This window comes from Amia ocellicauda, chromosome 20 (genome assembly GCF_036373705.1).
Source record: "Amia ocellicauda isolate fAmiCal2 chromosome 20, fAmiCal2.hap1, whole genome shotgun sequence".
Classification (NCBI taxonomy): domain Eukaryota; kingdom Metazoa; phylum Chordata; class Actinopteri; order Amiiformes; family Amiidae; genus Amia; species Amia ocellicauda.
In genome coordinates this window covers 10,557,864-10,583,518 of record NC_089869.1, presented here as the reverse complement: position 1 = coordinate 10,583,518, position 25,655 = coordinate 10,557,864, and the positions used below count along the sequence as shown (strand labels likewise).

Here is a 25,655-nt window from a genome sequence, read left to right as displayed (position 1 = left end):
GCCCCTGACACTCGCCAGCCAAGACCATACAGCCTTTGTATTGTATAATGTACATTGATATATGAACCTTTATGATTTAATTGCGAAAGTGGTATAACGTTATTTGCACAATGTGCCAGAAGGGGGCAGTGTAATGTCTTCTGCAAAATGACTACCAACTTTTTTCTTTCAATGTGGTTGTTGATAAAAATGGGGGAAGAAAGCAACAATTGATTTTAACAGGTGCAACATATACATTGAGAAAATAAGCACAAATACAGACTGTTCTTCTATTTAACCAGGCTTAACACCATGAGATCAAATTATTTTAAAGCATCGATTGCTGTGTTTTGGTATCCCATGGAAAAATATAAAAGTCTCTATCGATTTCTGCGCTAAAACAATTAAATAATTCAAAATAATATGTAATTCAGCAATCCCTGCGTTTACCGATGGATTAGACATTCGCTTGTGGAAGCTTATGTCACTTTTTGATGCCCGGGAAGACGAGTGACACTTCAAGGAGCCAATCAGAGCCAGGTATTAGAGTTTAATCGAATGCAGGGGAGCCAATGAGCTTGTCGCAGAGGGCGTGCCTCTGCCAGGATAATGACTTACTTTTGTCCCCAGGTGAGGCCATTTAGCCTAGTCCAATATGGAGACAGGTAATGCTATTAAAAACTACTTTCTCCGTTATTATTTGTTTTGTCAAAACTCGCATCTATAGTCATTTGAATTTAATTGGATCAACTGGATAGGATTTGTGTCAGACAGTTAACGGACCTATTTAGAAGTTATTCCTATGTGGCTTACAGTGTCTGTAGCTCCTGAGATGCAGCTGGGATGCAATTCTCGTTTCTTTCTGGAATAGACGGCGCAGGAAAGTCCGCTGTGAAAACAAGTAAGTCGGTGTCGGAATATCTAAAGGGCCAGCCTGCACCTGTTCATATTGAAGGCATGCAGTTAGGGTCCATGAGTTAAATAGTGTATACCTGTCAGTCGTTTTGTGGTTACTCTAAATGTTTACGCTGGCTACAGGGACTTTTACTTTTTTTTCCGACAATGTAAACTGTACAGTAGACAGGTGGCAAAGTTGAGTGCGGATATGCGATACTTTATTACAGGGTATCCGTTCCTCGAAACACACAGAGGACGACAAGTCACTCAATTAAATGCGCCTATCTGATGGGGGCTGTTTTATTTTAGCCGACAGATAATTTACGGTGATTGTGTAACTGGACACAGGTGTGTGATTAAGGGCTGCATTATCTATGATAGGATATAGACTGAGCCACGGTGAATGCTCATACTGTTGTACTCGTGATATGACACCCATGGCCTTGGGTTGTACATCCCCTTAGCTTTATCTACAGTGCTAAAGCCATATCTGTGACCACTGTGTGTCTTCACAGACAGAAAGAAAGATGCAAAATGTGTTTATCGAAATATCTGGGGTTAGCTCAACCAACATCAGCACATGCCTCCTCACAGTTTGTTTCATGTCTTATAACAGCAACAAAAACATTTTTATGAGTGTTTCCCCTATATGAACTTAAATCACATTTAGCACAATGTGCAACAGGTTTAATCTGTAGTTTTTACCACATTTTTTAACTGTCAGCTTCAAGCTATAATAAACAAGAAACAAGAATACAACACAGTTTAGGATTATAATTATTATTTCTCTCTCTCTCCCAGTTTGGTCAGTGCCCTGTATCAGAAGCCAGAGGAATGCCTCCAGAGACAGTCTGTGACCGGGAGACTGGAGAACAAGAGCCACCATGTTGCAGTCTGACGTACACTGGTGGGAAATCCTGTTCAGAACCAAAAGTGGACACTGACTGTTTTACTGGACACCGCGAATCAGCTGCAGACTCTGCAACCATGCAAGGGTGGCTCTGAGTGTCCGGACATTCAATATTCCTCTACAGCTTTGGCTTTTTTTAGTACCAAATGAATATCCTGGATTTGATCATGACAACATAACCTCCTCTAACATTTTAATTAATTGTTCAGTTATTAATTTAAATGTATGTCTCGCAATACAATTGGTTTATCAGCATTTCAAAAGTGTGTGATCCCTCTTGTAAGTTTGACGTCGTATTCCTATACTTGGGTTAAAATTAAACTTTCTGCTCTGGTCATTAACAGCACAATCGTCAGCCCGTTAGATTTGATTAGAGTTCTCCTTATAGTGGCCATTTGCTTGACAGAGTTTCATTTGGGGAGCTTTCCTCCACCCCACTGCAGACGCCCCGCTCCTACGACCCGGAGCTCCTTGATGAGTGACCGTGACCGGGGCTCCTGGCCATGGCTCAATCGCTGGACTCACCGCGCAGGGAGATGACTAACGGCTCCCACTCCGGCGCTGCGGCTGGCGGGGCGCACACCGCAACACGATACCTGCTGAGGAAACAGAATCGGCAGCAAAACGGCCAGGCCAGGGGAAATCGATCTCCCTCGCCCATGGGAAGGGTCATCCTCATCAACTCGCCCGTGGACGGTAAGCCTTCCTGCTTCATCACAGTTCATAGTGGCAACCAATACAACTACCAGATCAGACTGACACAAGGCACAAAACATTGTTTAACAGTTTAATCAATTTCAATATTTTATCTTTGATCAGTACCTCTATACAAAAAGTCTTGATCATGTAAATACATAGCTTAATTTAAGTGGGAGGCTTGTTTCTTTCTCTGGAGTATTATTCCCTGACTTGGGGGGTGACCCAGTAACACAGATGAGTTGAAAGGGTCAGGTTTGAAAAGGTGAACATGAGTGCCTTCAGCAGACTTCAACTTCTAATGAACAGTGTGTACCTTGACTTTAACCTTATTTTCCCAAATGCAAATGACAGGGGTTTAACTAAATATTGAACCCGCAACATTTTCCTAGATATTCCAAAAATGAAAATCTATCTTTGTTGTCTTTTTGTTGTTTATGGTTTTGTTGTGACAAAATGAACATGCCCCAAAATACTGACATTGTCTAGTTGTTGCTGCTGCCATTCCCCAATATAAAATCAACTTTCGTCAAGCTTCTTTAAGAGACACACAAGGCCAGGCTACAAGTTTGGTGTATTTGTGCCTGCTCCTTTTTGTTCCTGGTGTTTTTTCCCTGTTGTTTGATCTGGCATATGTCAAGGGTGTGCTTCAAACTTAGTTCTTCTGCGTCTGTCAGTACTAAAGCCCCTGTTGATCACATCCCACCAGGTGGAGATGACTGTGCGGACATCCACACTGTGACCGTGGACAAGAGCCCGGATGGCAAACTAGGCTTCAGTGTGCGGGGGGGCTCTGAACATGGCCTCAGCATCTTTGTCAGCAAAGTGGAGGACAACAGTACAGCAGGTGAGACTGGGCCTGACCCTTGTGCTACAAGTGACCAAGTGAAAGGTTTGCAAGGTCTGCAAGTCTGCAAGTGAGACTGGGCCTGACCCTTGTGCTCCAAGTGACCAAGTGAAAGATCTGACTGGTTAGTATGTGTATGTCGACCTTGTGAAATAAATAGCTGTGACACTCTACAGCATAAAGTAACCTTAGAACTGTGTGAACTTTGTACAAATTATTTTTTAATGTTACCCTGGGCAATGGCTGCGGCCTTATAATAACAAAAACGACAAAAGGCATAGAATTTGTAATCATTTTGTGTATCACAGGGTGCAAAAGGGTAATACAACTAATCTGCTTGTATTTTTCTAGGGTTCCTGTTGTGTGTGAGACCTGAAGATTTGAGTAATATCTCTATCTCCCTGTATTTGTATGTATGTTTGCATTTATTTGTTTATGTATGGGTGTGCGTGTATGTTTGTGTGTGTGTGTTCCCCTACAGAACAGGCAGGGCTGTGTGTGGGGGACAAGATCGTGGAAGTGAATGGGATCAGCCTGGAGAGCATCACCATGAGTAGCGCTGTGAAGGTCCTGACTGGAAACAACCGGCTGCGCATGGTGGTGAGGAGGGTGGGCAAGGTGCCTGGCATCCGCTTCTCCAAAGAGAAGACTACGTGGTAGGCCCACAACCGCCCTCACTCCACACCCACAAATCACCTCCCTAACAAGGCAGCACTGGATCACACAGCACAAAGTGGGGGGGAGGGGGGGACTGCGACTGAGACTGTCCAGCCGCTCTTCTGGTGGTACAAAACCAAATCTGTGTAGGACTGGGACTTAGATTGAGTCATCTGTGTATGAGATCCTCACAGGAGAGAGAAGCTATCGGGGGTTTCTGAGAGATCACATCCACACCGTTTTTCTAAAACTCGACACAGCTGGGGATATTGAATCTGGGGGTTATGGACAAGTACCTAGTCTTGCAGTCTTGAAGTCTAGTATGACAGTACTGTATCCTTCTGTAGCTATTCCATAGCTTTACAGGAAATTAGGGGGTGTTCCTGGTAGAGTCAAGGGAGTGGCCAGATGTCTGATTGGTTAACTTAAGGGACCAATGTTTAAGGGTTTTTCCCTTTTTGTCCTTACCTGACTAGTTCTCTGCATGCTGCTCCTATACTCTGTGTGCTGAAATTAATTATTCAACATACCCGATGACCTTGCTGTCCAACTGAATGTCTTCCATCTGTCAGTTGGAGGCTGAAAGAAAAACAACAATGATGATGATGGTTTACTTTGTTGGTTGACAGTGTGCTCCTACAGAGTTTTAATAGTTTTTAGTGAGAGTAGCATTTGTCACTTACACATAAAATTCTAGCAGGGGTGGGCTTGCAGAATAGTGATTGCTGCAATAATACAGTCTGGGACGGGGTGTATGCACTGAAGAGTCACTTCTGGTGTCTTCCTGCAGGGTGGACCTGATCCACAGGCGAATGGTGGTGGAGGAGAACGGACGCACCCCCTCCGAAAGCAGCACCGACAGCGCCCTGAGGCGCATCGTCCACCTCTACACCACCTCTGACGACTACTGCCTGGGCTTCAACATTCGTGGGGGCAAGGAGTTCGGCCTGGGGATATACGTCTCTAAGTAAGGGCTCTGGAAAGCTGAAAACGGGTCTAAGCAGTCAGTCTTCTGAATATCTTTGGTGTGCTCTGTGCTGATGTGTGCCCTGTTGTGTCCAGGTTGGATCCTGGGGGCCTGGCAGAGCAGAACGGCATTAAAATGGGGGACCAGATCTTGGCTGCCAATGGGGTGAGCTTTGAAGACATCAGCCACAGCAGTGCAGTGGAGGTGCTGAAGAGCCACACACACATCATGCTGACCATCAAGGTAGGGGTCATCAGCCCAGAGGAACTAGCATCAGCACTTAAGTGGAGTGACTTTACTCTTCCCAGATTGAGGGCTGGAAGATATTGCTGGAGGTGCAGTGTCGAGATTAGTAAGGAGTAGGTGTAAAGAACATTTGATAACATACCAGTCTGGATCCAAAAAAGGCTTTACATGGAATCAATACAATGGGGATGAAATCAAATTATTCATATTGATGCTCTAAAAGTAAATAGATGTAGGGCTAGACTAAATCCAAACTTTGACCTACCCACGAATCGCAAAGTACATTATCGCGGTTTCATTTATTGTTAGAAGCCAATTTCTACTATTCTACTAACTGAATGCAACTGCTGATGCCAGGGAAATCAAAATCGAGAATCGTGACCTCATTCCAAATGGTGAATTATAAACGCTAATAATTGTGACCGGGTCAGACACCTACTCCTAGTCTTAGAAATATAGAAATATAAATGTTGGGTTTATGCTTCGGTTTGTTTATTTATTTGACTGGGTTCCCATCGTCAAAACATGATCACAATCTGGTTAAGTGCTCCCCGCCATGAATAGTTGTCAGTGCACGTTAATCAACGCAGCCTGCCATCGAGTCGGGGAGCGAGACGGCATAGTACAGCAGACAGCTGTTATCTGGCCATGACGCTCTTGCATTACTCACTCCACTCTCCACTGGCTAGGGTTTCACTCGAGAAAAAATAGCTGGGGGTGGGGGGTGTGCATTATTCACAAGGCAGGGAGGGGGGATCAGGTTCAAAGTGGCAGAGAGCCTTGTTTGGAGGGTTTGCTTTGTTACCTTGCGGGTACAAATAAATAAATCTATAGCTGGGCAGGTTTAGTTACTGAATACTACACAGTTCTTTATGGTGTGGTTTGCTATAAGCCTGGCTGTACGACACCTCTCTGGCTGAATAGGGACGAACGCTAGGGCCGGCACTTGAGTCCTGAAATGTGCATTCCTTGGCGATTCCCACAGTGGATTGGCACCTTGTTCAGGGGCTCCAATAAAGACCTCCAAGCAGACTGCAGGGACTGGTCTATAGCCTGAGTCCAACTACTAGCCAATCCCAGCCCTGCTATTGCCAGCTTTAGTTGGGAAGGTCCAAGAGGGGGTTGAAGTCAGCTGAGGGATTCTTCCATGGCCTCCCTGTGGCTTCTTTAGCAGTGTCAGTGTCAGACTGTGGGCTTTGCAGTGTGAAAATCTGAGAAAAGTGAGTTCCTTTTACCTAGACTCCCCTGGAAAAACAACCTTGACCCATACCTCGCTCTCTGGGTCTGACTACATAGCAAAGCCTACCCTAGGCTGGTGCAAAGTGTAGGAACTGGGCAAATAGCAATAGGCAGTCAAAATTAAATAGGACGGTAGCCAGCCAAAGGAAGACGTGGCCTTGTAGTAATGAAAGACCTGAACACAGTGAGGTTGTGAGGACTGATCCTCATGTCTTTCCTTTAGGAAGCTGGACGGTATCCCGCCTATAAGGAGATGGTAGCAGAATACAGCTGGCTCGATAAATGTAGGTTTTCCCTCGTTTGTTTAAACTAATTATAATGCTTATTTTGGCTTATTTTATATAATGTGTATATTGTTTTCCATAAAAAGTGAAATGGTTCATGGTATATTTTTATTCACCTACTTTTTTTTTAAACTGCTTTGAAGAGTTTAGGTGCCACAATGTGATTCCTGAGCCACAGAGCAGGTGTTTTATCTCAGCAACACTTCTGTTTCACTGGTGGTTAAATTATGCAAGTTGTTATTTTAAGCCACAGTGGAAATATTATATGTATATAATTTTTAAGAAGCCAGCTTGGCATCCAACTCTCTTTCTCCCTGTAATGTGGTGTCTGGGTCTGTTTCCCCTCAGTGGGCAGCGGGCCCCACCAGGGCTCCTCTCAAGCCTCGGAAACCAACTCTTCGGCCTCCTCCTTCTCCTCCGGGACGCCCCTGAGCTCCCTGAGCGGCCTGTCCCAGGTGATGTTCCCCTCCAGCCTGTCGGTATTCGGCTCGGAGATGGTGGACGTGTGCATCTCCACCGAGGACTCCTCGCGGCGGCCCAGCTGCTCCGAGCGCACCGAGACGGCCATGCAGACGGAGCCACAGATGCACCCCCCCACCGCCCTGGAGTCCGAGGCCCCACTGAGGTCGGGGACAGTCATTGCCCCGGAGACCAGCCGCACCCTGGGGAGCACCGTGCTACTGAGGGACTCGGCCATCCGGAGCGGGGAAGAGGACCCGGGGGGCGGCACAGGGGACGTGGAGCTGGACTCCCTCAAAACTGCCATGCTCATGGCTCTCAGCAGACCACGCCGGCCCATCCGTAGGAGCCGGAGCCACATCACTGTGCTAGGTGAGGTGGGGTGGGGGAGTGGAGCATTTATGGAGAATTAGACTTTTCCTGTGTCCCAGGATTAGAATGTGTCAGAGCATTCAGGGGAGGGTTGAAGAGTTCCGTTAGAACACTATTAACTCACAATTAGGTCACCAAATCATTCACTTGCCACCCCCCTCACACACAGAGGACAAGCAGCAGAAGAAGAAGCAGCAGAAGGACAAGCCGAGCGGCAAGGGCCCCAGCCTGCAGCGCTCCAAGACCTTTGTCAGCTTGCTGTTCGGCCGCAGGAGGGAGGCGTCCCGGGAGAGGAAGGAAGGCGGGGCCAAGGAGGGCCGGAGCCGCCCCAAATCTCCGTCCCGCTCCGAATCGGACAAAGTAGAGAGAGGTATGCCCCCTACTACATTTTCTTCTTTCCATACCTACTAAGGCCTTAACTAGCACCGACCTTCAGAAAAAGAGTATTGTTTGTATCTGGAGCCAGAAAAAACAATTCTTTCTCTCCTAATAAGTGTTGTGGGCTATAGCTGGATTGAATCTGCATGTCCATACGCTTTTGAATACTTACACTTACTTTTCAGAGGGGGGCGCAAAATGTGGCGTCAATTTGCCTGTGGTCTAAAAACCCTTATAACCCCCTCTGTTCTTCTGTAATGTAGCATATATATATATAGTGTCTACAGCATAGCGCACAGCAAGAATAATCAAGTCTTAGAAAATCCCCTTTAAGCCTAACAGCTTTTGTGTTCATTATACGGTACAGGGCTGTGTGAATTGGCTGTGTTTATCCCTGTGTACTGAGAAGGGCAACACTGTGGCTCTACTAATCAGCCCATAGCTCTGGAGTACAACTGAAATTACACCTGTACAATATCCCCTCAACATACAGTAATGAGGAACAATAGTGATGACCATGTATTTACAACTCTAAATAGTTAATCCCCCCCACTCATCATAATCAAGATCATACACTGCTACTGTTAGGTCATATTATTATATATGGTTATATGGTTGACCAATTCATACAAATCTATATTTAAAGATTTAAATCACTTGTTTTACTATTATAAATTCTTTGTACTCCTTATTGTGTTATCCCAGAAACACAAAGCACCCTTCATTTGTAATGTATGTTTCTCGTTTTGTGTTCCAGTTAATGCAGTTCAAAAGTTTGTGATTAGAAGCCTGAAAAAGGGTAATTGTGTGGGTGTGGGTGTGTGTGTGTGTGTGTTTTTTGCAGTGGTCCTTTGTGACATTTTCAATTGGGTGTATTGTAGAGCAGTGTCACTAGGTCAGGGCTGGTTAGTTTCATAGATCACCCTAAATCACCACTTTCTGAAGATTGCCAAAATTGTTCAAATCATTGATCAATTTAGCAAATCTCTTAAGTTATAGTCCTTGAGGATTGCTGTGTATTTGTTTCAAGTGATCTCTCCAGCAGTGTTTCCCAGCCCAGCTCCTCTGCCGTCTGATGTAAACTGGGGTGCCATGGAAAGACTCAAAATTAGATCTTGAAATGTTTTCCAGAGTCTGGAATTCATTTTGAGATGTCTGAAAATGTTTCAAGATCTCTCTCAAATGATCCTGTGGCTTGTGTGATTTACCAGGGCAGATTTTACACATTTTCCTTCAGATTCAGTTCGTGTTGGCACCCAGTTCCTGGGCTCCTGGTTGACACTTTTACGTTTATAACTGTTTCTACACCCCTTGTTATGTGGATCTTGAAGGCCCATCTGATCACAATATAGACGTAACTAGGAAGACCAGAACACTGGAGGTCATTGGCCTTTTCTGTGATTATGCCTTCTGAGGATTTCGTAACAAGACTATGAATTGATCAATTAAGCAAATCACAAGTTCAGTGTAGGGAACTGTGGTCCTTAAGGTCAACTGTTTTCCCCAAATAACCCCAACATTACTGAATTGAATATAGACACTTGAAGGATCAGAATGAAATTCGTTTGTCGGAAATTGCTGATACATGAGTGACGGCATTGAGAAATGTTCATATCATATGACTTTCATATTGTAAAAGTATTTGTGGGTCCATATTATTATTATTTGTATTTATTTCTTGGCAGATGCCCTGATACAGGGAGACGTATATGTACACTAGTCTATTCTAGTCAAATGTATTATTGCATAGTTCTGTAGTAGTTCTGTTCATTTTAATCAATACTATTCTGTGAGTTAAATCAATGTAAGTGGCCTATTTCTTCTTCTGAAGGGAGTGAAATGTGCACTATCATCCCCACACTGGCTTTAGTTATATAGTGCCAGGACATTCCAGGACCCCCACGGTCCACTCACCCCTTTATGTAATCCTTTTGGTAGAGTTTTAACCAAACTGCACCCACACAACACCCTCTCTAATCTGCCCCCACCCAGATAAGGAGCGAAGCCGGTCACCCAGCCTGCTGACCTCCACCAGGGATGGTGTGATGGGGCCGCAGGACCGGAGCCTCCTGCCACCTGCCGAGGCATTGGTGGCGGTCGAGGACATGGCCAGGAAACTGCTGAGTGAAGACGAGGTGACGGCCATCATGAGACACTGCTGTCGGGTGAGTCACCAGGCAGCACTGCCAGGGACAGCCACAGCCCCTCACCACCTTTAGCATTTCTCTTGCTTTAGGCCACTTGCACCTCTGTAAATAAACGAAAATAAATAAAAACCTCACTATACCTCAGCATGTACATGTAGTTCTTGACATGGAAATATGGCAAAGTGTTTGTAAGGTGGCACCCTGGGAACAGTATTTAGCAATGACATAGGGATATTTCTAGAAACAAGGAAACTGAGATTCTAGACATGTGTTTGTTTGGGTTGTTAAAGTGTGACCTTTGTTTGAGTGTGTGCATTCTCTCTCTCTCTCTCTCTCAGTTTGTCTCCGAGCATGTGATTGAGGATCTAGTGCGCCCTCTGTTGGCCATTCTTGACAGGCCTGAGAAACTGCTGCTGCTCCGAGAGATCAGGTGCGTGCGTGTGCTTGTGCGTGTGTGTTTCCAGTCTGACTGCACAGGCCACTACACTGCAAGTCCATTAGTGAGTGCAGCACAAAACCAGCCAAATCATTAAGTGACAGAGGTGGATTTAAACCGGTTCATGTCAGTTCTTGTTATTCGTTTCAGGTGAACGGAGTAAGAATTGGAATGCAATGCATCTCCAGAACATTGAGCTAGTGCTTTACCTCGTATATGGAGAAATGGGCTCCCTGGGGACATTTCCTTTAACTGCAAGAATCTGGTGAAACTTTCAGATTATAAGACCTCGATCCACCCCTGAGCAAACCACAATAAATGCATAAATGTTCAATCACATGCAAACGATTAATGGATTAAAATGTAGCAAGCTGTGGGTGACGAGAGAACTGCACATGATCTAAAATTAAAAGTAAAATTTCTTCAGAGGTCTTAGCTGACAGTGACTGGACAGGCAATCAAAATGTGTTCAGAAGCCACGTCTGCACGCACACACACTGGGTACACATTATTGGAAGATGGGTTTAAGAGCAGGAGTGTGTCCGGGCAGGCAGGCCTTGTCTCCTAGCCCGTTTGTTATTTCCTGTTACAGGATGCTCATTCCCCCGACTGACCTGGGCCGCTTCGACAGCATGGTCATGCCCTTTGAAGTGGAGGCCTATGACATTTTAAAGAGCCGATCTGGTGAGCAAAAGAACAGATGCACCTCAAGTGCCGGAGATCTACATTGGCTTCACGCTGTTAGATAAAACCCTACAAGATCAAGGGAGTCTGCAAAACAACATTGAAGGGGGGAAAATATGTTTCAGCCCAAGGAAAAGAAGTTCAACACTTACACTGTTGAAAACATATATAATAAAACACACATATTTACCATTCAGTGGGGGGAAAAATCCACATTGCATAGTCATGGTAATCCATAGTGATAAAATTAATATGGAATGAATGAAAATTGCTTGTGCTCCTAACCATGTTCAGTCCAAGTGCAGTCTCATGCCCTGACCCCGTGCTTCTGTTCACAGTGAGATCTCCAGTGCTGCGCTCCCCCCTGATGGGAACGGCCCCCCGCAGACACCTCATCACCCCGATCCCAGGTCAGCCATTTTCAATACAGCAGCGGTTCTATATCCGTCACTAAAAAACAATGCTATTTTATCTTTCTTAATTTGGTAATGAAGTGATACAGCGTGGGCGGAGTACAGGTCTGCTAGTACTCACTGCTGGGTGTATACACGCGTGTCCCATCTGTAATCTCTGTGGGACACAGATTGCCACCTGTATTTAAGCTCCCACTCCACCCCGCCCCTACCTCACTGCACTGCGGACCCTGGGCCCAGGCTGCGCGACACACTGCTCACCCTGCACAAGAGAAATTACATTTCCAACCAGCTTTAACTCCCTCTCGCCGTCTGAGGAATTTAATATCCTGCGACTGGCCGCAAGACCTACATACACTCCCGCTGCAAATATCCTGCCCACTGATATTTAATCTTCCACTGTCCCACGCAATCTCACTTTGGAAACAATCCCCTTAATATAGATGCAGTGTTTGTTTAAGCCTGCTGGCCTGGCTCAAAAACGTCTGCGCTGTGTTTTCCATTCCATCTAAAAAAAAAACTTGTTTTTTCTTAGTGTTACATTGTAGAAAAGATCCAATTTTAAAAGCAGTTATTGCCAGATTCTTAAGGCATTTTGTATTTTTCTTAGCAGACACCTTTAGAGTTGTCACAAAATGTACATATTTCACTCTTGCATATAATATACATACATTTACAGTAGATAATCTATAATATAGTCCTAATTGAAGTAATTTTTACTGAAGGATGCTAGAAAATAGTTCAAGATGCTTGATCTTTAAGTGTTAGCAAAAATTGTGGTCAGAGTTCCAGAAGCTGCAAATCAGATCACATTCAGAAAACCCAACGGAACTTGTCTTTAATGTGCAGTCACAGCCTTAGCCTTAGACTCTCCACTACATTGTCTAAAGCTCTCTCTCAGTCACAAGAACGCACTGGCCTGAACAGTAGAATTACAACTTCTAATTGACAGTAACATCCAGTTCCCCTTGCCCAGTCAATTTGATTGTTCTAAATAGAAAAGAAAACTGCTGTGTGATTGTGGGATGCTTGTTAGTTCAGATCCAGAGAAATTAAATAATTTGAAATTAAATTAAATTAAATCCTCCAATGGGCGTGACTGTGGGCATTCTGGGATTGCAGTGTGGTGATGACTTGGACAATGTGTGTTTCTGAGGTCGCTGGCCTTGTGGCATGTGTGAAGAATATAGCAATTGTAAACCTGGTGTAATATATAGATGTAGATACAGGTATATTGTATGGATTCTATTATGCAAGGTTACTCTGGTAAATTTACACTTTCAGTTTTCAAATGTATGTACCATATTTTTACTGTGGCCTCCTATGGTTTTAACCTGTCCTTACTATGCCTTAATACACTCTGCCATGAGAAATCCATGGTCTATCATTGTAAAAACATACCATGGTATATACAGTGAGGGGAAAAAAGTATTTGATCCCCTGCTGATTTTGTACGTTTGCCCACTGACAAAGAAATGATCAGTCTATAATTTTAATGGTAGGTGTATTTTAACAGTGAGAGACAGAATAACAAAAAAATCCAGAAAAACGCATTTCAAAAAAGTTATATATTGATTTGCATGTTAATGAGGGAAATAAGTATTTGATCCCCTATCAATTGGCAAGATTTCTGGCTCCCAGGTGTCTTTTATACAGGTAACGAGCTGAGATTAGGAGCACTGTCTTAAAGGGAGTGCTCCTAATCTCAGCTCGTTAACTGTATAAAAGACACCTGTCCACAGAAGCAATCAATCAATCAGATTCCAAACTCTCCACCATGACCAAGACCAAAGAGCTGTCCAAGGATGTCAGGGACAAGATTGTAGACCTACACAAGGCTGGAATGGGCTACAAGACCATCACCAAGCAGCTTGGTGAGAAGGTGACAACAGTTGGTGCGATTATTGGCAAATGGAAGAAACACAAAATAACTGTCAGTCTCCCTCGGTCTGGGGCTCCATGCAAGATCTCACCTCGTGGAGTTTCAATGATCATGAGAACGGTGAGGAATCAGCCCAGAACTACACGGGAGGATCTTGTTAATGATCTCAAGGCAGTTGGGACCATAGTCACCAAGAAAACAATTGGTAACACACTATGCCGTGAAGGACTGAAATCCTGCAGCGCCCGCAAGGTCCCCCTGCTCAAGAAAGCACATGTACAGGCCCGTCTGATGTTTGCCAATGAACATCTGAATGATTCAGAGGAGAGCTGGGTGAAAGTGTTGTGGTCAGATGAGACCAAAATCGAGCTCTTTGGCATCAACTCAACTCGCCGTGCTTGGAGGAGGAGGAATGACCCCAAGAACACCATCCCCACCGTCAAACATGGAGGTGGAAACATTATGCTTTGGGGGTGTTTTTCTGCTAAGGGGACAGGACAACTGCACCGCATCAAAGGGACGATGGACGGGGCCATGTACCGTCAAATCTTGGGTGAGAACCTCCTTCCCTCAGCCAGGGCATTGAAAATGGGTCGTGGATGGGTATTCCAGCATGACAATGACCCAAAACACACAGCCAAGGCAACAAAGGAGTGGCTCAAGAAGAAGCACATTAAGGTCCTGGAGTGGCCTAGCCAGTCTCCAGACCTTAATCCCATAGAAAATCTGTGGAGGGAGCTGAAGGTTCGAGTTGTCAAACGTCAGCCTCGAAACCTTAATGACTTGGAGAGGATCTGCAAAGAGGAGTGGGAAAAAATCCCTCCTGAGATGTGTGCAAACCTGGTGGCCAACTACAAGAAACGTCAACAAGGGTTTTGCCACTAAGTACTAAGTCGAAGGGGTCAAATACTTATTTCACTCATTAACATGCAAATCAATGTATAACTTTTTTGAAATGCGTTTTTCTGGATTTTTTTGTTGTTGTTCTGTCTCTCACTGTTAAAATACACCTACCATTAAAATTATAGACTGATCATTTCTTTGTCAGTGGGCAAACGTACAAAATCAGCAGGGGATCAAATACTTTTTCCCCCACTGTACATATGTATTCACAGTGGTCCAGTGTAGTAAAGCTAGTGGAAATGACTGTAAAACAATGGTAAAACCACAATAAAGCTGGGTTTCAATCGATCAGGGTAAACTTGCAAAAGGGTCGTAATTCTGATTCCAGCATTGACACACAAATGATGAACTGTAATTGCAACTGATTCCAGCATGGTTACTCCTTCAGCTTGTGTCGATTTTTCCTCTTTTTTGAACCAAGGCTGCAAAGTACAGAAGATTGACTCTTTGCAATCAAAGAATTCTTGAACGGAAATCAATAAGAGCAGACCTGTTTAACCCTCTTGCTGTTGCCTGTAGACCATTGTCATGGTGAAAGAGAAGTAACTGAAGTCTCTTTATATAGAAAAATATAATAAAAAGTCCAGGGAGGGCAGTGTCTGTGTGCGGTTCTGCATTAGACCTCTGTGGCCAAATGTTAATTGAAAACCTCTGTTCTGCAAGGCATTTTTATGCATAGATGCTGACTCTCCACTTTCAGGTTATTTAGGCAAGTGCTTTGTCGGATCTGGTAACGTGGGGTTTGGGGAGTGCTTTAAGATTGACATCACCAATTCTGCACAAAAACGGACAAAACGGCACCCATCCTATTATCAGAAAAAGGCCAAATGTCTTGCTTTAAAATACAATGTTCAATGTCTGAAAGAATTCCACTGCTTATGATACTGCAGTGGATCAGTAATAAAAATGAAGGTAATGTCCTCCACCAGTCTGAATTACTTTAAAGGTGTCTGCTAAATAACATAATAGTAAAATAATCTCGATGCATAAAGTTAATCATTATAATGGTAACTATTAGAGGTTTTTCTGTGCTGTTTTTTTTTTTAAACTGTTTTCATATTGCAGTGAAAAAGTGTTTGTTGTCTTATTTGTACAGACTACAGGGGGGGCTTCCACCTCAAGCCAGTGCAGGACTTTGAGAAGGACCGGCAGCTCATGGCAGAAATTGGGAAGCTCAGGGTGTCGGGGCTGCAGGAAATCAAGCAGCTCCCATCCAGGGCCCTGTCCCCCCTTCAGGATGTCCAAGTGGACCACTACACCACTGAGGCCTTCACCCCCCTCGCCGACAGCCCCATGCGCTCCAACTGGCTGCTGTCCGACTCCACTCCCACCCCTCCTCCACAAGCAGGCAGTAGTACAGTCCGATCCGTCCACTATGACGAGGTCTCGCTGCGCTCTGTGGCTGAACCGGGCCGGACCACTGTGGAAAGGGGGAGGTCGCCTGTCAGGAACGGCCAGACAAAAGCCAAAAGGGACAAAGGCGAGAAAAACAAGGATTCCTTATACACTGTTGTCAATGCGCCCCGGAGATCCAGGCCCCAGCTGTCCCAGGTCTTCGCAGGGGAAGAGGGGTCTTCCAGCACAGCCGATCAGAGGGACTCCAGTTCTGAGAGGGTGCCCCCTGCTTTGAGGCAGGGCCGGGGGCAGCTGAACGGACACTCTGGCCCCACTGAGAATGGGTTGAGTACCAGTCCTGCCGGGGCGCCGGTGCAGGAGTACGAATTGACGAGTGTCACCATCTCCAAAACCAAGCAATCCCTGGGTGAGTGTGCAATTCCCGAGTCTCTGACTTTTGCTTTTGTTTGTATCAGTGCTGCTTATAATGCACAGATGTATGACATTAAGCAGTCTCCCTTGACTAGGTATGCGACACAACGCCAAGCACAAAAAGGAGGCGACACCACCATTTCACTAGCTGCTCTGTGTGAATTGCGAAAGGCCTGGTACAGGTGCATACACATGCCTCTAGGATTATTCAAGGAGATGCAATATCACTGAACACACGAGCAAATACACTTCTAGCAGATTGATTATCAACAGAGAATTTCAAAGTCCCAGCTATTCATTAGAGGTGGTTACATTTGTTATTGTCAGTTGAGTTACCAGGGAGAAGCTGCTTAGATTGTTCTGCAGTGACCAGCTTTGCGTGTGTGACCATCATGTCAAACCTTTACCTTAATAATGTCAATTCAATAATTCTCTCAGTGCTGTTCAGGCTGATTACAATTCTAATTCAGTCCCATCATGTGATGTCCACTTGGATCACCATACTGGACCTCACCACTAGGTGTCAGCACAGGCCCCAACTGCTCCAACTGCTGGCGCTACACTTTAGAGGCTGGCTGTTATCTAACATGTCTTTTTATAGTAGCAGGCCCAGTAAGACATATGGCTCTGTTTGGCAGTCCAGGTGGACTAATGGATAGAACTGTAGGACCTCCAGGATATAATGAGAATTGAAGAGATACAGATGTCATTACAGCATGCCCCACATGGACGCATCATCTCTTCAGACGACAAGTTCAAACACTCTAGAATGCATAATACTGCTGGGCTTTTGGCTGCACCGGGCACTGATGCACCCATTTGTACTGCTTAATAACGGCATTTTATATGTCAGCTCCCAATCATAGATCGCATCACTTCACAGTTATTTCCCCCCACTTACTATAAAGTCAGAGATCTGGAATAATGTAAACCACATAAAAAAGAGAAAATTGGCATATAATGTAACCCTTTGTGTGATGTGTAGAGCTGTAGAAGTAGTTATACAGAGTAAAGCATTGTGTCTGTTCAGGGAGAGGAGAAGATCAGAATTGGTCTAAGGCCACAACAAAACTGTTATCTCACGTTGGCGCCCAAAGGTGATAAGACACTGTGCAGCCCTGGGACTCTCGGGTATATTATAAGACAGTAGTCAATTTCTGGATCCATAGAATTAGTTATTAATTAACTGGATGGTAGATAAGCTGGTTGTGCAAAAAGTGTGCTGTAGACTGGATTGGGTGGTCGATTGTTTGATAACATGGTGTAGCCATCAAGACTCTTAATACTGATGAGGACATAGGACAATCTGTTATTATTGATTTGTGTTTTTTTTGTAGGTATCAGCATTTCCGGAGGGATGGAGTCCAAGGTGCAGCCTGTGGTGAAGATTGAGAAGATCTTTCCTGGGGGGGCCGCCTCTACCTGTGAAGTCCTGAAGGTAATGCACCCCCTACCCCACCCCCAGTGTTTCTGTCACAGCATGTCCACCTGTGCCTGCTTTACTAACCACAAGCAACTCAGGTAAACTAGTATTCAACAGGTCAACAAAATCGATGTCAGGATTTGCCATGTTTTGTTTCAGTATTTTATTAACCAAAATTAATTATTTAAGTTTAATCTAATATTAGTCCATGATTACTACATGAAAGCAGACCCGGTTTTGTATCTCCTGAAGCTGGTCAAAAGAAGCTTCCCCTCAAAACGAATCCTCTGGCATAGAAAATGAGAAACGCACAGCTGTAAGAGTTTCCCCTCAGACATTTGAACATGTTTTTTACATTGCAGAAAATTCACAGAAAACATACATTTCAGAGGAAATGTTAGATTGGAGAACATGCGATATCTGCAAACATTAAATCAAATGGAAACCGAAATTATTTGTTTTAATAGCTGCATACAATCCCAAATTTCTCAAAATATTCTCCATTAATTTCCTATTCTTAATAATCTGCAATGGGCAAGAAAACTGGGTCATTTTGAAGTAAATTTCCCATTACAGAGATCTTGATCAGCTTTCCAAATCCAGGTGCCACAGAAATGGTTTGTATTTTCCTGCTCTATCATCTTAATCTCCCCCTGGCTGGCACCAGGGCTGTAGCAGTATAGCCAAGTTGATTAAGGATAAACCATTTCCAAAATCGTGGATGAAAAAGAAGTGCTGGGGGAAAAAAGTAATTCCAGAGAAGTACTAAATTAGATGTACTTTCTGAATTCATGCTCACATTACAAGAAACTCTGGTGTGTTCAGTAAGTAGTTCGGGAGAAGAAGGTCATTTCATTTCAAACCTTAACGCTTCACTAAATCCTTCAACAACTTTGGAAATTAGAGTAGGTGGGGGCAGTCTAGTGAGATCAAAGGGGAGTGTTTTTTATGTGTTTGTTTTCTATTTTGTGGGGCCTTGCTTGGCCTGCCGAGCCTAGCCCGTGAAGTTGACTATCCCAGGTTATCATTACGACGGCTTCTGAAAGGCACGCGAGAGGCTCAGTGTCAGTATCGGATGGCCCGCGCCGCATTCAACATTTATAGGGAACAGCGAGCTGACAGTGAATGTAACGCATGTCAGCTGCTCCGAACAATGGCCCCCTCCTTGGTGAACTCTTAGCCAAGCTTTCCCTGCCCATGTGAATAAGGCTGGGATTCACAACTGGATTAAACTGACCTGAACACGAGCCTCAAGTGGTGACTCAAGATGAGCGACCGCCAGCTCAGAATAATTTCATAGATTCAACAATATGACGTTTTGGTCACGATAATTTGTAGACTGAAGAGGATGTTGTCAAACTGTTTTCCAATATCATTATAAAATTTAATTGAAGGGTGTGGTGCATGACGGTGTGGTGCATGCTGGGAGCAGCCTCTCCAACTTTAAATGCATATCAGTATACAGAGTGTCTGCCTGTATTTCATAATATTAATGTCTGTTTTACTGAGGACTTGACCTAAATGTTAAGCATGTAATCGACGCATACGTTCAAACATAAGGGTGAAGGAAAACTCTTATTTCAGAAAGGGCGAGCAGTTAGTCTCTGTGATCTGTTTCATATTCCTAACTTCATTAAAAACCCGAGGCTCAAGACTGACAACCAGGCTGTGGCAGTTCACCCATGACATCCACACGGAGGTGGCATAGGGTTACTAATGTAACCTAGAGCTTCTACCAAGGCATTCATAATTCAATGCTACAATTATACATGACGACGACGATAATTAGTATCGGTATTGTTCGACCAATGGGAGGAATGCAGTGAACCAATTCACCTACAAGACTGGGCAATTATTTACGGGTTTCTTGAGAAGCTGATAAAATGCAATCTTTCATAAAAATAAAGTGTATCCCTCTTTTATTAATATTGCCATACAATTGAGTAAAACGTTTTCTCCGTTTCTCTCCAAATATGTTGCTACAAGAGCCGAACACTGAGGAACATTTTTCTTTTTTTGTCTCATCAATATCATTTAGTTAATGACTCAGGGCTGTAAATTTGAAGATGGTTATCTGCTCAGGAATGCAAGTATATTAGTCCTGGGAGTAGATTGAAGTTGACCTAGCAATATTGGCCTCAGTGCTCTGGCCCAGTATCCTCCCTTTGTGAGCTCCATACGCCCGCCCCATAGCCTGGGCTACAGATGGCTTCTGTTCATACATCTAGTGCCATCAGTTAAGTCTTCTGTTCCACAATTCAGCACAGATAGTGAATTTCTTTACTTTGTGGAATGGATATATATTTCCAGACGTTTTTTTTGCCCCTCATTCTCCAACCCTGATGGGCTAATAAGTGTTCCCTGTGTTTAATTCACACACAATGCTTTAATTACCAGCACCCAGCATCTGAAACCTAATGAATCTGTGTGAGACAGGCGACTGGGTTATTATTAACAGTGTGGTTGATTAACCATGAAGCAATTACTCGCCAAGATCATTTTGCCCTTGTATAATTCGGTCTTACCTCACTCAGCTGGAGAGACTCGGCTTTATCAGAGTGATGCATTACTGCAGGTGGGCCATGTAGAAAACAGTGTAAGATTCTCATTGTGGAGTTGTACAGAGTGTAGGCAGAAAGGTTTTAGTGCTATGACTAATGGTGACAAGGAGGCCAAATTAATTATAAAGTATGGGTGGTAGGTACAGTTTAGAAGATTATATACATTTCAAAGAAGCAATAAGGTGGGCTGTAGGAAAGTGCATTAATGTCTGAGGGACATATTGTCCAGGAGAGGGAGGGCCGAGGTAATATTTTGTCATGCATGTATAATAATCGCTCACACCATTGTGAATTGCTAATCCCTTGTGTTTAGTTTATACCGGTTTGGAAAAAAAAAAATGCAAATCTAAAAGTCATTGTCTTTCCTTCTGCCTTACACTCCGCTATCTCCCAGTCATGGGTCTCTGTGCCCAGCTTATCTTGGGGACAACTTTTTTCGATTGGACGTTTTTATTGTTTTTCCAATACTTGTTGAACCTGCATCTTCTACAAAGAGGCGAGATGGGGGAAAGAAATGGGAAGTCGATAGCAGACCCCCTGCTCCCACAGGAAGGCATGAGTTGCAGGCTGCTCCCAGGCAGGTGTGTCCTTGCTGGGGATGATCTTAAAGGAAGTGAAGTCACCTCATCCCTGGGCTGAGTCATGTGTTTCTCCTCCAGGAAACTCCACTGGCAGGAAAGGGAGGGAATAAAGCTTTAACACTTTGAAGCGATGCAACAGAAAAACACATATATAACTTCTTAATGGGTCTGTACAGAGGGTGTTGACTCTTCTGGTGATTGTTGTGCAGGTACACGTTCAGTTTGTACCCTTATCAACCATGGCCTTTGAGAGAGTTAAGTGTGCGTGTGTTCATGCATGTGAGCTCTGCACATCCTTGAGCGAGGGTAAACGTGATCTCAAACACGGAAGCATAAATACCCACTCCCCCCCAAGAGAGGTACAAAGACTCGATGCAGATTTATGGAGTTTGCAATGCAACGTGTTTTGCCTGCATTTAAAAGCATTCCCTTCCAGCTTCTATTGGGATACAACTGCTATAATCACGATCTCTGCATTATATCGCTGTGGTCAGTGGGGCATTCCTGTTTGTTCCTCCTCACCGATGGAAAGCAACTAGAAAGCTGTGTAGGGCATGCATAACTCTACAGTGTGTTGTATTGTATAATTTAGTTTTGCTGCACTGCTGTAATTGAATATCAAACTACATACAGTCTACAGAAGTGCAGAACTCAACATTTGTTGTTTTTTGTTGCAGCTAGTGGGGGCTTCATAGGAGGGAAGCCAATCTCTCACTGGACCCCCAGGCTAAGATCAGCATGTGAAAAAGCAGGGCTGGGCTGCACTAGAGAGGCTAGTCTGAAGTGTCTTGGTTGGGGATCACACTTGCCTATTTATAGGTCTGGAATGCGTCAGTGTTTATTGTTCTTCTCACTTGCCTTTAAATCTTAATCAGGTGTCCTCGATATGGACCCACATCCTATTTAACAGACAGTTCTGTAATTTGCGGTCGAGAACAACTCGTGATGAGAAGAACGATACCACAGAATTAATTCACACACATTCACGTCATTGGTTGACTCTTGAGTTAGAATGACAAACAAGGCGAAAAAATAAAAGTGACTCAATGAAGACATGAGTGGGGAAAAAGCTTGGTTTGGTCATTAGCAGGTATCCCCCCCCTCCGGGTCAAAAGGCACGCCATGTAATTGAACATAAAGTCTTCAAATCTTTGAAATGGGGAAAACGAGCACAGAATCTTACCTCAGAGTGAGACTCCAGACCGGAGGACACGATTGTTGGAGAGCTGCCTTAAGACTTTTAAAAGCTGTTTTGGAAAATACACTGAGGAGCCTGGCTTGCACAAAACGGATGCTTTTGAAAATTATCCTACATCATGGAAATATCCCAAAACAAGAGTATTATTGGATTTGGCCGCACCTGCCCCTTATGTTTACCCGCCTGTGGGTTAAGAGATGATTTCATCTTGGCATGAGTCTCCAAACTTATTATCTCAAAAGACACACGCAGTGAGAATGCAGACAGGTATAAGAAAGGAAACCGCATTAGTTAATGAGTATCAAAATGGACAGATACGCATTACTGTTAATCTCCTCTGATGGTTTCAGACGCTCCTCTTCACTCCTGTGTGACTGATATCACTTTAGCTGGCCCTTTAATAGGAGATCAGAGGGGATGATGGGTACAGGAATACAAGCTGTTCTGCAAGCCAAGTGAAATGGTTCTTGCTTGGATTTTTTTTTCTTGGAATTAATTGGCAGATATGTTTATAACAAACTTCCTACAAATCAGGAGTCTCGGACTTGGTTCCTGGATTGTGAATGTGTCTTCAATTGATTTAAAAAACAAAAAAAATAGAAGGATAACTTATTTGAATATTATATTATGCACCAAGTGTACAATACTTATGTTTGCTGTGCATCAAGCCTGACCCTCCCCCCTTCTCTCTCTGTGTGTGTGTGTGTGTGTGTGTGTGTGCCGTGGGCAGGCCGGGTACGAGCTGGTCTCTGTGGATGGCGAGAGTCTGCAGTCCGTCACCCACCAGCACGCAGTGGACACCATCCGCCGGGCCTTCAGCAACAAGGACAAGAACCCCATGGTATTCGTGGTGAAGGTGCCCAAAAGCCCCAGAGACTGAACCGAAGGCGGTATGGCCCCTCCCACCAACACGCTCACTCACCAGGACGGACACAGGCTGGCTAAGGATCTCCGGGACCCCCTCCAGCATCTGTCACAGAGGGGATACACAAAACAAGACTGGAATGAAGAGGTTTGGTCTTTGCTTTGGCTGGAAGACTCGGGTTTAAACACTTTGCATAGAATCCATTCCAGGTCAGAGTTTCTATGAAGTGTCTGAGCTGCCAATGGAAATGGGGGGAAACAAGTGCACCTGTTATTTGATTCAAACGGAACAAGTGAGCTGACAGGGCTTGAAGATTCACTAGGAAACCTGTGGAAAAGTACAGAAGGATGTTCTGTCGCTAGGTAGGCATGGGATAGGGGAACTGGCATCCCAGTGGAGCCGCCTTGGTGGGATTGCCACCTACAGCTTAGACTTGCCACAACAAATCGCCACTTCCCAAAATAGTTATTACTGCTCTCTCCTAAGGCTCACTGTACTCTATAGTGATTCTCTTGCCAGGATTATCTTTAAGCAGGCAAAACCTAGACTTGATGAAGCAGGAAAAGTGATGCAACCGTTAATATAGGTTGGGAACTGGATGCACACCTACACAGTAATACAAAGGTAATCTGCAGATCCCAGCAGTGTGTGTGTGCCAGCCTTGCAGAGCTGTTTCACCGCTGTCTCTGTGGCCGGCGCTGCGGCCTATAATCAAGGGTTGATTATTTTTTTAAACGCAATTAGCAGTTAATGACACTTCCTCTAAAAGGGGAAACAAATGGACAAGTAACCTCACTCGCCCACAGCATCTGTAAATTGAACCATATGTGCTGTGACTTGATTATGCTCTTTCATTGGCATTTTATTTGAACAGAAAGTGTCAAACAGAGTAAGTTGGTGTAAAAAAAAAAAAAAAAAACCTTGATGAATGTCTCAAACAGAAACTTTTTTTTTATATAGATTTTATTTCTGTAGTATGTCAAATTAATAAAGTCATCCCTCATGCATATAACAGTATGGGGCTGGGTGTACTAATGGGATCAGTGAACAATATTTTTTTTCATCCAGTTGGACCAAAGTTGTGTCAGCAAGTGAAGCTAAACAACAGGAAGTGCTATTGGCATTAGTCAAAGCACATGGTTAATCGGATGTTATATTTTTCCACAACGCACAACATTTTCTCGTCCAATGGTGTGTTTGTCATATTGTGGTCATTATATTGTAGGATTGTGTTTTTCCTACAAGCTGTTGAAGAGGTCACTGTGAGTTCATTACCTCTTATTAAATATCAGCTTTCCGATCATTTTTAACCCCATGTTTACGATTGATGTTTGTTATTCCACAGGGAGCATGTAGGTATAGGGACCTCTTCAGCAGCCCAATCTCTAGAATAAATATGCAGTATTTGGTTTTAGCTGCTTTAAAGTCGAGACAATGTTTAGAATGTGTGACTGCTACTAATTATAATATTATGTATGAGATTCAAGAGACTGGATTTTGTAAATACTCAAGAATCCTGTAAATATATTCTTCTGGGAGTAAACTTTCCCAGCATCACCATATAATTACTAATAGAGTATGTGTGGACATTTTACACAGCAGGCCCGTAATTGGCATCACAAATGCACTAGTCGCATGAAGTTCAAACGTGTGAATATCCAACTGTATATGCTAGCGATAGCCTTTTTCTTTCTTTTTTATTAGATTGGAATTAAAGTCAATTCCATACATCTTTCAACCCTGGATAAGGGTGCCTGCTAAAAAAGAAATAATATTGATGTGGTTTTGTATATAAATCCTAATGTAAAGTTGAATAAGTATTGCTTGGAAAACCTTTGCTTCAAATGATAATGCAATTAATGTAATTCACCTGAAGAGTGGAGAACTGGAACGGTTTGCTGTGCAGGATCAGTCACAGCCAGCAGCGAGATTTGGATCTGATCTCGGTTGAAACACGATAAGATTTTGGCAGAGCTATGAATCGCCACTGATACTTTTAGAGAAGGAAGAAGGAAGCCTCAAACACCGTCCCCACCCTCGGTTTAATAGGAAAGGCCAGTGACCTGTCCTGGTCACATGGTTTAAATGTATTAATTGTCTATACCTATGAATGGAAAAGGAATTGATCGAAATGCAGAGCGTGGTTTGAAAATTAGTGGTAGTTTAGCGGGAGTAGCGTCAGTGAAGTGGTGTGGTGTGGAAGAGTACCTTGTATCATGTGTAAAATGGCAGGTGAAGTTTAGTGTTGTGCCAATGTATGTATGTATGTATGCATTCACGTGGATGTAAATTAAAGTGGCCTAATTGGAAAGGTAGTGCTGGTTATTTAGCCACACGCTGCTAAGCTTACAGGTTTGTCAAAAGGTCACCCTCTCTCTGGTTTCTGGTGCTACTATACAATCTAGCTGAATTCCTTTAGTAGATTCTGTGTTAAACCATGCTTATGCTCTACAATTGTGGGATAGCAGGCCATGTTTAAGGTGTGTGAATGACATTCCACTTGTACCCTGCTGGAATGTTGTTCGGGATTAGCGGCGCTACGTTTTTTAAATCCTAATGGACAGCGCTGTAGAAGGGCATTTGGTTGAAGGCGCACAGACTTTGGGGCGCCCACAGATGGTAAGGATGCAGCGGGCTCCGGGGTGGAGAGAGAGAGGGGAGCTGGGGGAAGCTCACACCGCCAGGTCACCAGAGCAGGAATGAAGATGCCAGTGGATGGAAGCCTGTTGTCCAGAGTCTAGGAGGTCCAGAACAGCAAGGAGCCACGAATGGGGACGGTTCAGCGCAGAGAAGACTCTTTCCAGGTGAGAACTGATGCCTAAAGCCCCTCCTACCCTTTGTGTACCTTAGCTGATGAAGTTTTA

At 44.0% G+C, this 25,655-nt stretch overlaps 1 protein-coding gene across 1 annotated transcript in view; it reads left to right on the top strand.

Annotated features, from left to right (window-relative positions):
- The window catches only part of LOC136716043 (PDZ domain-containing protein 7), a 32,657-nt gene extending 7,256 nt beyond the window's left edge, over nucleotides 1-25,401 (top strand). The window contains exons 2-16 of the mRNA XM_066693513.1: nucleotides 1,678-2,482; nucleotides 3,192-3,329; nucleotides 3,811-3,985; nucleotides 4,777-4,953; nucleotides 5,049-5,196; nucleotides 6,662-6,722; nucleotides 7,071-7,553; nucleotides 7,723-7,923; nucleotides 9,924-10,096; nucleotides 10,417-10,508; nucleotides 11,107-11,198; nucleotides 11,537-11,608; nucleotides 15,493-16,158; nucleotides 17,501-17,601; nucleotides 22,657-25,401. Coding sequence (XP_066549610.1) covers nucleotides 2,290-2,482; nucleotides 3,192-3,329; nucleotides 3,811-3,985; nucleotides 4,777-4,953; nucleotides 5,049-5,196; nucleotides 6,662-6,722; nucleotides 7,071-7,553; nucleotides 7,723-7,923; nucleotides 9,924-10,096; nucleotides 10,417-10,508; nucleotides 11,107-11,198; nucleotides 11,537-11,608; nucleotides 15,493-16,158; nucleotides 17,501-17,601; nucleotides 22,657-22,806 — 2,922 coding nt within the window. The 5' untranslated portion in view covers nucleotides 1,678-2,289 and the 3' untranslated portion in view covers nucleotides 22,807-25,401. The remainder of the gene's footprint in view (nucleotides 1-1,677; nucleotides 2,483-3,191; nucleotides 3,330-3,810; nucleotides 3,986-4,776; nucleotides 4,954-5,048; nucleotides 5,197-6,661; nucleotides 6,723-7,070; nucleotides 7,554-7,722; nucleotides 7,924-9,923; nucleotides 10,097-10,416; nucleotides 10,509-11,106; nucleotides 11,199-11,536; nucleotides 11,609-15,492; nucleotides 16,159-17,500; nucleotides 17,602-22,656) is intronic.
- Nucleotides 25,402-25,655: the final 254 nt, after the last annotated feature.